Source organism: Hyaena hyaena, unplaced genomic scaffold (genome assembly GCF_003009895.1).
Source record: "Hyaena hyaena isolate Hyena2069 unplaced genomic scaffold, ASM300989v1 scaffold_285, whole genome shotgun sequence".
NCBI classification, from domain to species: domain Eukaryota; kingdom Metazoa; phylum Chordata; class Mammalia; order Carnivora; family Hyaenidae; genus Hyaena; species Hyaena hyaena.
In genome coordinates this window covers 1,505,067-1,515,582 of record NW_024080917.1, presented here as the reverse complement: position 1 = coordinate 1,515,582, position 10,516 = coordinate 1,505,067, and the positions used below count along the sequence as shown (strand labels likewise).

General features: G+C 62.4%; 1 protein-coding gene across 2 annotated transcripts in view; it reads left to right on the top strand.

Annotated features, from left to right (window-relative positions):
- The first annotated feature begins 241 nt into the window (after window positions 1-241).
- UBE2I (ubiquitin conjugating enzyme E2 I) overlaps window positions 242-10,516 on the top strand; it is a 13,251-nt gene continuing 2,976 nt past the window's right edge. The window contains exons 1-5 of one of the 2 annotated variants that reach the window (XM_039246734.1): window positions 242-373; window positions 5,056-5,132; window positions 5,315-5,398; window positions 6,391-6,463; window positions 10,304-10,413. In XM_039246734.1, the coding sequence (XP_039102665.1) occupies window positions 5,067-5,132; window positions 5,315-5,398; window positions 6,391-6,463; window positions 10,304-10,413 (333 nt within the window). In that variant the 5' untranslated portion in view covers window positions 242-373; window positions 5,056-5,066. Of the gene's footprint in view, window positions 374-735; window positions 1,028-5,055; window positions 5,133-5,314; window positions 5,399-6,390; window positions 6,464-10,303; window positions 10,414-10,516 lie in introns of those variants that run through there. The other variant, XM_039246733.1, reaches the window with a different exon arrangement.

The window sequence follows — 10,516 nt, the reverse complement described above, 5'->3', positions numbered from 1 at the left end:
TCGGGGACGCGGCTCCTTTAAGGGGGCAGGTGTCCGCGGCGCCGCCTGACTGGAAAGCCGCACCCGGCTCCGGCTCCCGGGCAGGGCCCGTGGCTCGGGCGCGCGGCAGCAGGGCACGGGCGGCGGGCGGCGCGCGGCCGCGCGGGCGGCGCGGGTCGCGGGGCGGCGGCGGCCGCGCGGGGGGCAGGCGCGCGGCGGGCAGGCCCTGCAGGCCCCGCCCCGCCCCGCCCGCCGGGGTCCTTGGAGCGCTCGGGCTGCGCGCGGAGCGGGCTCGGGAGGGAAGTCCCGAGACAAAGGGAGCGCCGCCGCCGCCGCCGCCGCCGCTTCCTCCTCCTCCTCGTCCGCCTAGCTCGCCGGGCCGCGGCCGCCCGAGGTGAGCGCAGGGGCGCGGGCGGGCGGCGGGAGGCGCGGGCGGGAGCCGGCCTCGGGGCTCGGGGCCTCCGCCGCCGTCGGGCCCGGGCCGGGCGGGCGCCTCTTCGCCCCCGGCCGTGCCCCGCGCCCCCGCCCCGGGCAGGGCCCTCTCACCGGAGCCGGTCCGCCTCGGAGCCACGGGCGTGCGGCCTCGGCCCCGGGCCTGGGGTCGCGGCGGGCCGGCCCCTCGACCCCCCGCGGCGCGCCCCGTTCGGGAGCTGGGAGAACGGCCCCCTGGCGCGTGCTCGGCGGCGTCCCCGAGGTGCTGCTGGCAGCGGCCGCTGTTGACAGGGACGCGAGCCCGGGCCGCCCCGCCGGCGGGGCTCTCCTCCGCCCCAGGGAAATTCGTTTCCGGGGTCACGGTCTGCACACAGACCTGTGGCGCCTGCCAGCCGGGGCGAGCGTGCCCGGTAGAAAGAGTTTAAAACGGGGGATTGCAACATCGCCGGCTCGTGTGGCGGGGGTCGAAGAACCCAAACAGTCCGAGTTTCCTTGTGCCCCTGGAGAGCTCCGCTCGCACTCGGTGGGATCCCTGACGTTAGCGCTGCGCTCGAGGGAGAGTTTTCTACGAGGTTGCTTTACAGCAGTCGAACGGAGATCAGAGCCGGTAGTTAACGTGAGTGGGAGGAAGCGAAGGGGATGGTCAGCGCGGTTCCTGACCGTGGCCTCCAGCTGCCCCGAAATCAGTATCACTTGGCTCGGCTGGTGTAGTTTGAAAATGTACTTAGTTCCTTGGTTTGCAAAGTTGGTCTTTTGTTTCTTTTGGAAGTCTGTAGTCTTAAATGTTCCTCACTGTTAAGGAAACACTGTTTTTGGGTAGAGGATCGACTTGACAGAAAAAGAAGATGGATCCTAAATGTGTCCTGCTTTGGTCTGGCCTTTGTGGCGGGGGTGGGGGGGAGGTTTGGGGTTTAGGGATGAGTTTTCCTCGCTGTTGTCCGGTGAGTCCCGCCATTAGGGACCTTGCTTCAGGAACAGCCTGGGGCCCTGGGAGCTGTGTTAGGAGAGAGCAAGGAAGTGAAGCCTCCGCAGGTACCTGTGGCAGGTGCACCCAGTTTCCTGCACCCTCCCCCCCGAGTGGGAAAAGGTGGTCCACAGCTTCCCATCTATAACCTGCCTTCTCCTGGGCAAGCCTGTGGGCTCACAGTGCCTTCACCCATTTTACAGGTGAGAAAGTTGAGGATGGAGGCACCCGGCGCAGTACTGTCCAGTAGGAGGTCAGGATCTGAGAAGAGCACGTTTAAGTGCAGAAGCCCTACAGGCAGGTGGCGGGGAGAGCCCTGCCCCCATCCTGCAGGCTGTGGCTAGTAGTGCCAGGGTATGCTTCCTGGCTCCTGGCTCCGCTCTGCAGTCCTAACATCTTAACTATCCAGAAACGCCTGTCTGTCAGCTTGGCAGGTGGGTTTGGTTCCAAGTGGGATTCTGAATGAATGTTCCCACTTTGTGGTTAAAATGTAACAAACCGGCGGCTTTGTCAGACAGCAGGAGGCCGGTGGGAGTGGAAGCTCCAGGTCTCTGCGTGAGAAGTGCAGGTGTGCACCTGAGGCTCTGCCCTGACCGCGGAAACAGTCCGGTCCGGAGCGTCCCTGGGGTGGGGGGGCTGCAGGGACTCTGTTGCGCCCACCCTTTGTTACCTGCCACTACTTGGAACAAGCGTGCGCAGCCAGGCACTAGGACGAGGGGACTCTGTCTGCTCTCAGGGCAGGAGAGGGGCCCACGGGAGGGCTGTGACACACGATGAGCAAGCAGACAGGCCCCCGGAACGCCCTGTGTGCCTGGCCCCGTCCCAGCCCCACCAGAGTGCCTGGCTCGTCGGCGTCCTCCGCTCCTCACTGAGGGGCGCTGGCCTGGGGCGTCAGAGACCTGCTTTGGGGCCCGGCTGAGCTCACACTCCCGGGGCCCCTGCATCTCAGTTAACTGCTTACCAGGCTGCCTGTTCGGTCACTGAAGCTCTGTGTTCGTTCATTCTGCAGAAGGGCCCTGCCTACTTGTGCCGTCTGCCCTGGGCCCGAGGGTGCTGCCACAGTGATCCTTCTGGGGGCGGGGGTGGGGGACACAGGGGCGGGAGTGCATAGAAGCCGGAGTGCCCTCAGGGCTTCTGCCAGGAAGGGCATTTCCACTGAGTGGTGTGGGTCAAGTTCTATGCAGAAGAATCAACTGAAGTGAAGGGTTTGAGAAACTTGTAGATTTTTCAGGCGTCAGAGTCCCTGCCGGCCTCTGACCGGAGAGCACCTTAAAGACAGACTGGCCTGTGCCCTGCTGAGCCCTGACTCCTGCAGGTCCCCCGCCCACCTCGTGCAAGTGCAAGCCAGGTCCCCATCCTTGGGATCATCGCCCCTGCCTTGTCCCACTCCCTGGGCCCCTGCCTCTGGCCCAGGCGAATATTCCAGACAGGTGTGCTGTCCGGTGAAGGAGGTCCCCGGCAGGTGTTGCCCTTTGGGGTCCCCCACCCACAGCGCAGTGCTCCTGGCAGGCAGGTCTGCACTGGGGCGGGGGGAGAGGGGACGGGCCAGAGCCCTGGGATGGAGCGGAGGAGAGAGGAATTCAGGTTTGGGCCCCAGCGTGGTGCTGTCTGTTTTGGACTTAATTTCTAAGTCGGGGAAGGTTGGAGCCCATTACAAGGTGTCCGGGGTCGGTGCCACGGCCAGAGTGGCAGTCTGGGCTCGGCCTGTCCCTTACGTCGTCCTGACAGCTTCCTGAGTGGAGAACTTTGATTTTTTTGTCTTTTGCTATTTCTTACGGTAACAGAAATGTACTTTTCTTAGAACCGGACCCCATCCCATTGGTCTGGCGGTATGTCTGTCACAGCTCAGCCGTCTTTCTGAGACCTGGGCTCCCGGATGACCCCAGAGGCTGCGGTGCTGACTCCAGGCCCCTCCTTCCACGGTGCTAACTTACTGGGAACAGAATTGTCCCAAGCCTCCCAACCCCGTAGTGCCGGGCCCCACCCAGACTTCCCCACTCATGGCCACAGGGCCTGGGGACGTTCGTTTCTGACAAGCACCCAGGTGACAACACCATGCGGGCCTGTCTGCTGAGCTGGTAGCCTCCCCGCTCCTGCACAGCCAGTGGGCCGGCGGGGTGAACGGTGTGGTTCAGATTGGGTTGCCGAGGCGGGTGAGGGTCAGCCTGAGGTGGGCCGGGGGTTGCATGGGCGTAGCTGGCAGGCAGGAGTCCGTCCGTCTGGAAGGCAGTCGGGGACACGAGCTGGGTTCCAGTTAAGGCTCCTCGCTTAGTGGGCACGTCACCTGGTCTGGATCTTCACTTCAGGTTGTCCCTGGGTCAGTGTTGAGCCCGGGGGCGGTGGGTGAGCCTGAGCCGGGAGGCGTCCTTGGGGTCACGCGTTGTCGTGGCTGGAGGTGGTTCTGAACCCGGTGGATGGCACCGTGTTGTACTCAGGAATGTGCGGTGTGGACCTTTGGCCCGCAAGAGCAGAGAGGAGTTGCTCTCCGTGGAAGGCCGAGGGTCCGAGGGTCGGGCAAGCTTTCAGAGTCCAGGGGACCCCCTCTCTGTCTCGTTGAAGCCTCATTTATGGCATCCCCAATGGTTCTGTGGACTTTGAAGACAAACAGACGTAGGCACAAAATTTCTAGCGAGGTTCCTGACCTTTGAGGGCAGAGGGAAGTTGGGGGTCTGGCCTGTTGGGCTCTGCTGGGTGAGCAGTGCCCTGGAGACGCTGCTCTCCCCGCAGGAAGTGCGAGGCCAAGCCGATGGGGGCCTCTGGGTCACTGATGTGAACCCTGAAGGCACCAGGCCTTGGGGGTCTATGGTCTGGAGTCGCTGGGGGCCCGACACCCTGGGGCGAGACTCTGAGCGGCCCTGTCCCCAGCGCCCCTGGGACGGGCGGGCACAGCGCACAGTGTCTCCTGTCTGCTGCTCCCCAGGGGTTCCTGGGCCCTGCTGCCCCCAGCTGACTTTCCCAGAGTAAAGGGGAGACCAGCCCCGACCCATTTATTGTGCACAGGGTGCCAGAGCATGGCAGGGGGTGCCGTGGGGCGAGAAAGCAGAGGGGATGGGGGAGGTTAGAGGGTCCGGGGCCCTGGTGAGACGCGGGCCTAGTGGGCGCTGTGGACCAGGTATGGTATGGGGACTGGCCCGCAGTGCGGTGGGCTTGCTGTCTGCCCTGCGGCTCCTTTCTGCTCGGTTGGTTGGCAGAATGAGTTATTCTCTTGGCCAGACCGGAACCTGAATTCTGAGCTCCTGATTCTACGCGGGGGGCCTGATGGCGCACCCCACCCCAATCTGCACTGTCAGAGGGGAGCAGTCTGTTACGGCCCTGGCCCCCGGTCCTCAGGCAGTGCTCCGGACACCCCCACCACGTCCTTGCCTTTCCTTTGGACTCTGATGGGGGGACTGGGCCCCTGTCGCCATGGCCCCCGCGGTGTGACAGGAGGGCAGGTCGGGGTGCAGGCCTCTCTGGGAACGTGCGGCCAACCCTTCCCGTCACGCACTTACCAGCTGTGTGGCCCTAGGCCTGTGCCATGGACTGGGGGGTCCTGGGTTGCCCTGTGGGGACACGATGCCCAGGGCAGACTCCAGGCGGGCGGTTCACCAAGAGCACAGTCCTGTCCGGCCTGGTGAGAGCGGAGGGCAGACAGCCCCTGAGTTCCACCGCCTGACTGTGTGCCGCCCGCTCTCTTGCAGGGACTTTGACCATGTCGGGGATCGCCCTCAGCAGACTCGCCCAGGAGAGGAAAGCCTGGAGAAAGGACCACCCGTTTGTAAGGAAAGCTTTATTTCCGTGCGGGGCGGCGGGATTGGTTTCCCCTGGCAGGCCCCCTGACCCAGCCCGCCCACTGTGGCATACTCGCGGGGTGGGGGGGGGCAGGAGCTCAGGACTGTCCTGCAAGTGGGGCCCGCAACGCCATGGCGCTGATGAGCCCGTGTGGTCGTTTTCCCTCAGGGCTTTGTGGCTGTCCCTACAAAAAACCCCGACGGCACGATGAACCTCATGAACTGGGAGTGCGCCATTCCAGGGAAGAAAGGGGTAAGGGGCGGCACCCGCTGACCTGCATCTCCGGGGGAGGGGACAGGGTTGGAGTGACGCGATCCCCCCACCCCCAGGGCAGCTTTAATTTAGAAAGAAGGAGCTGGGCTGCCAGACGGGCTGGGTGCGGCCCCCCTCCAAGCCCAGGGTCAGATACTACTGTGTCTTGGGGCCCGGAGGAGCCTCGAGGACCTTCCTGTTTATCCTCTGGGACCCGCTGTGGCTGAGGAACCCCGACGATGCTCTGTGAGCCTCGGGCAGGTGGTGGGGGACAACCTCGTGGGCCACCTGAGAGAGTGACGGGCAGCCTGAGCGTGCTGGGCCAGTCAGGGCCGTCGTATTTGAAGCTTCGGGGAGTGAGGTCTCCAGCACCCGGCATCCAGCTCTTTCTGGGTGACTGCAAAGCAAAGAGGAGACCCTGGAGGTGTCCTGCTCATGCCCCGGCCTCATTGCCGCCGTGTCCCTCCTCCCGTGGCGGGGCGTCTGCATGAGTTCAGCCTTGCGCTTCCTGACAGCCTCCTGTCCCCACGCTAAGCCGGCAGGATTAGGACTCGGCTTGTCCCGGACGGTGTGGTTTGTGTTCCCCGTTGGTCAAGCCTCTGTTGAAAGCTGGGCCTGCATCTCTGCCTTTGCTGAGCCGGTTCTCGGCCCCAAGGCCGTGGCCGATGCGCCGTGGCCACGTCCCTCCCGGCGGAGGCTGGGTAGGGCCGTGCTCTTGGGGCCTCGCTGCAGCTGCTCAGGCGAAGATCCTGACCCCTGTCCTGGGGTCACAGGGGAGGGGGCCCCGCTGGGCCCTGCCTGTCTTCCCAGAGCCCAGCTCCTGCCCTGCTCCTCTCTGGGGACTGCCCTTTGCAGCCCTCTCAGGGCCCGTCACGGGACAGCCCGGCGGTGTGGCAGGGCGGCGCTGGGCGGGGTGGCAGAGGCGGGTGGCTCTGGCTCAGCCCACAGCCAAGGCCGGCAGCACAGCTAACCGCTCGGTCGTCTCCCCGCAGACTCCATGGGAAGGAGGCTTGTTTAAACTCCGGATGCTTTTCAAAGATGATTATCCGTCCTCACCCCCAAAATGTAAGTAGAGCGAAGCCCTCCGGAGTCCGTCTCCTTCAGCACGTGTCCCGCGAGGCGGCCCCTGGGGGCTCTGACCCCCGAGGCTGAGGACTCGAGCCCGGGTCACACAGCAGGGTCGCACAGCGGGCGCAGTCTTGGGTGCTGGCTGTGATCCTCCGGGAGGCTCCTGGGCACTTAGCCTGTCGGGGTGAGACGCCCCCACCATCAGCCCTCCCCTCAGAGGGTTTCCTTCCCTAATGCATTGTCACTGCCCCAGTTTGGTAACACCTCACGTCCGACTTGCTGGCTGTGCGCGGCCGGGATGCGTAGCGCACGGGAGCCTCCAGAGAAGGCTGTGGGAAGGAAAGCCCGAGGCTGACTTGAACGCACTGCCAGGGTCACATCATCAGAGTGCACTTGCGCAGAACCCAGGAGGGGAGGGGCGCCCAATTCCTCGCCTCTCGTAGCTGGAAACCAACAAGCCCTGTCCGCGATTGGAGAAGTGAATGAATTAATATGTGCCTCAGCGTGAGAAGTGTCCAGCCCAGCACATGGCGGGCACGGCCACATGCGGAAACGTCTGCACTCGGGGTAGTAATTCAAAAGACGGAAGTATGTTTTCCATTACGATGACTTCTAGCAGAAGAATTTTAACAATGAGTATTTAGCAGGGTGACCACTGGGTTCGAGACTTTTCACTTGGGTGGTTTGCCATGTGCGCTGTCTGCCACGCGGAGGTATCGCGCTGAGTAACAGCTCTAAATAAGAGACGGGACGGGCTGCAGCCGCTCCCGCCGCTGGCTCGCGGAACGAGGCCGGAACGGAAATCCCACGGAGGAGCTGGGAGGGAAGACGGGCCGCACACGTTCTCGCCTTTTCCGGTCTGTTTATTAAGGGTGCAGAGTAAAGCATTAACCTGCAGAAACCTATTTTCTGTCATTGCAACAAACAAGTGTTTGAACCAGACCGTTTACGAAGGCCTCAAAACCCAATGTGGAAGGTTTTGTGGAAATTGTCACACAGATTCTACAGCATCAGGGTCAGGAGTGCGGAGAACAGCCGTGGCCCCGGGAGCGGCTGTGAGGCCCTGGCTTGAGGTGCGGGGGGCGAAGGGCACCCGCACCCGTTAGCAGGATGGGCAAGATGTGAACCAGACGGACCTACTACAGGGACGCGGTGACTGAGACACAGGCCTGCGGGGCAGAGGCCGCCCGTGACGTGAGGAGCATCAGGCCAGCCAGCGAATGGCCTGGGTCCGCGGGGTGTCCCTGTGAATAAGAGGAACCACCCCTTCCACCCTAGGTGGCCTTCCAGATGGACCTTGACGCCCAGTGGAAAGATGAACCGGTGCGGCTTCTAGAAGAAGACAGGGCATCTTTGTCACGTTATAGATTTCGCCAGTGAGGCACAGACCGGGCTTTTGCCGCATAGTTAGAACCTCAGTAACTAGGGTGACATCACACCCAGGACCGCGTCTTCACCAGAAGAAGCCAGCGACAGTGAGGGACAGGGTCACACGCTCGTCAGTACTGACCCTGAGTATGGAAAGGGGGTCAACGTGTCAACAAGGAAGCAGCAGGCACATAGGGCCACGCGGGAGGCCGTCCCGGGCCATGCCAGCAGCGTGCGGAGAGGTGCCTGCCTCTCCCGCGAAGGGGGCAGGCGGACAGCCAGGGTGGGAAGGGGCAGAGCAGCGGAGCCCTCCACCCTCACCCCTCACGGGGCAGTGCACATCAGCACGGCTTCCCTTGGAGAGCTGGGTGCCACGTCTGCAGAGGCCGAACTTGGGCCTACCTGGGACCCGGCTGCCCTCCTTGCGAGCGTCCCGCGGAAGCACGTGCTCGCTGCAGGCGGGGACCAGCTTGGTCACGGCAGCCCCGTCTGTAATGGCCAAACGCTGGAGGCAGCCAAGTGTCCCTGGCCCATTCTTTGGCTCGGGCTCCCAGGAACCCAGTCGGTTGAGTGTCTGACTCTTGATTTCTGCTCAGGTCATGATCTTGCGGTTTGTGAGATCAAGTCCTGCATCAGGATTGCACTGACAGCGTGGAGCCTGCTCGGTTACCTCTCTCTGCCCCTCCCCTGCTGGCTCACTCTCTCAAACATTTATGTTTGTTTTAGACATGGTGTGAGCAGGGGAGGGGCAGAGAGAGAGGGACACACAGAATCTGAAGCAGCTCCAGGCTCCAAGCCGTCAGCACAGAGCCTGACATGGGTCTTAAACTCCCCAATAGCTGAAGTCAGACATTTAACTGACTGAGCCACCTAGGCGCCCCTTCGCTCTCTCAAACTGTAAGAAAAATGAAAAAAAGAACGGGTAAGTGGGGGGTCAGTGTGCAGCAGCTGGAGGAAGGGTCTGCAAGGACTCAGAACGGCACATCTCCCAAGGTGATGTGGGGGAGCGGAGCCGCACAGGAAGTCCGCAGCGGGCCCTGTGGCGGAGCCGGTCTCGGCAGGGACTTCTCCGGGAGGGGGATGCCGGCAGCGAGCAGAAGTCGGGGTCAGGGGCTTGAGCAACACCACACTCACCATGGCTGTGCTTTTGTAGATAAGAAAAGAGATTGACCTCTCAGATGAAAGTAAAATCAGAGACTAGTGCTCAGAAAGAAGCAGGATTCAAAGAGCAGGGCACGCTGGGGCGGGAGCAGGTTGCCAGGGCTTGAAGTGAAGTGGAAGGCGTACAGCACGCCCGCAGCTCAGGAGCCATCCTGCTAGAGACACGGCTGAGGACTTGGGATCTTTCCAAGAAGCGTACAGTGCGTCACAGTGATGAAGGTGCTGGCCATCCGGAGTCCCCAGGGACGGCTGGCCACCGTGAGGCCCCTGGGGGTCTGGGCCTGTAAAGCGGCGGGAACTGGCGGACCGTGCAGGAGTGTAGATGCTGGCGGTGCACGGTGTCTCCTCGGGGCTGGACATGCTGGTGGCGTCACGTAGATGTCCGTGCGGTGCGCAGGCCAGGCACCCGTGCCAGCCCGGGAGGGGGTCCTCGGAAGGTGGTGGCAGTGGTGGTTTTGGACTTCATCAAGTTGCACGAGACCCATTGTCCTTTTCTGGGTACAATTAACATTTTAAACTCCAGAGAAGGGGCACCTGGTTGGCTCAGTCGGTTAAGCGTTGGACCTCGGCTCAGGAGTTTGGCTCAGGCCATAATCCTACCATTCGTGGGCTCAAGCCCCGCGTCGGGCTCTGTGCTGATGGCTCAGAGCCTGGAACCTGCCTCAGATTCTGTGTGTCCCTCACTCTGCTCATACTCCATCTCTCTCTGTCTCTCAAAAATGAATAAACATTAAAAGAATTTTTTTAAGTAAATAAAATCCAGAGAAAGGCAGAGGGTGTCCAGACAAAGAGAAACCCTGAGCACACCCGCTGTGGTGATGGTCCCTGGGGGCTCCAGGCACTTTTCTGTGCTTTTGTGGGTTAGGATTTCCTACATATGTTCATTTTTTAGGAAGAAAAGTAACTTTTCTTTTTTAAGAGAAAGAACGTGGATCCTAAGAGCCTTTCTTTTTGGAGCAGGATGATCTGCTCTGAAAACTGCCTCCCAAGTCTGTGCCCTCTGCAGTGCCCCCAGGACCATCCCCACCTGCTGTGCTGACTTGGGGAGGGGCACGGGCATGGGGGTGACTAGGACTCCGCCCCGACTGCCCACTGTCCAGGGGCAGGGTCCGGGCGGGCACATGGCTTCGCCTCCGGGAAAGGCACATGTGCACCCCCCACCCCACCCCCCCGCTTGCTGCCACCTCTTGGCCACCATCCTTAGTCAAATGCCTGGTGACAGCAAGGTGGCCCCGGTACAGGGGGTGGCGTCATTCTGTCTGATGACAGCTGCCACTGGAAACACGTCCCATCTTCCCTCTGGTCCAGGCAAATTTGAACCACCGCTCTTTCACCCAAATGTGTATCCTTCGGGCACAGTGTGCCTGTCCATCCTTGAGGAGGACAAGGACTGGAGGCCGGCCATCACGATCAAGCAGGTACGGGGTGGGGGTGTGGCCATCATGATCAGGCGGGTGCGGGGGGGCGGCCATCACGACCAAGCAGGTATGGGGTGAGGGGGCGGCCACGATCAGGCGGGTA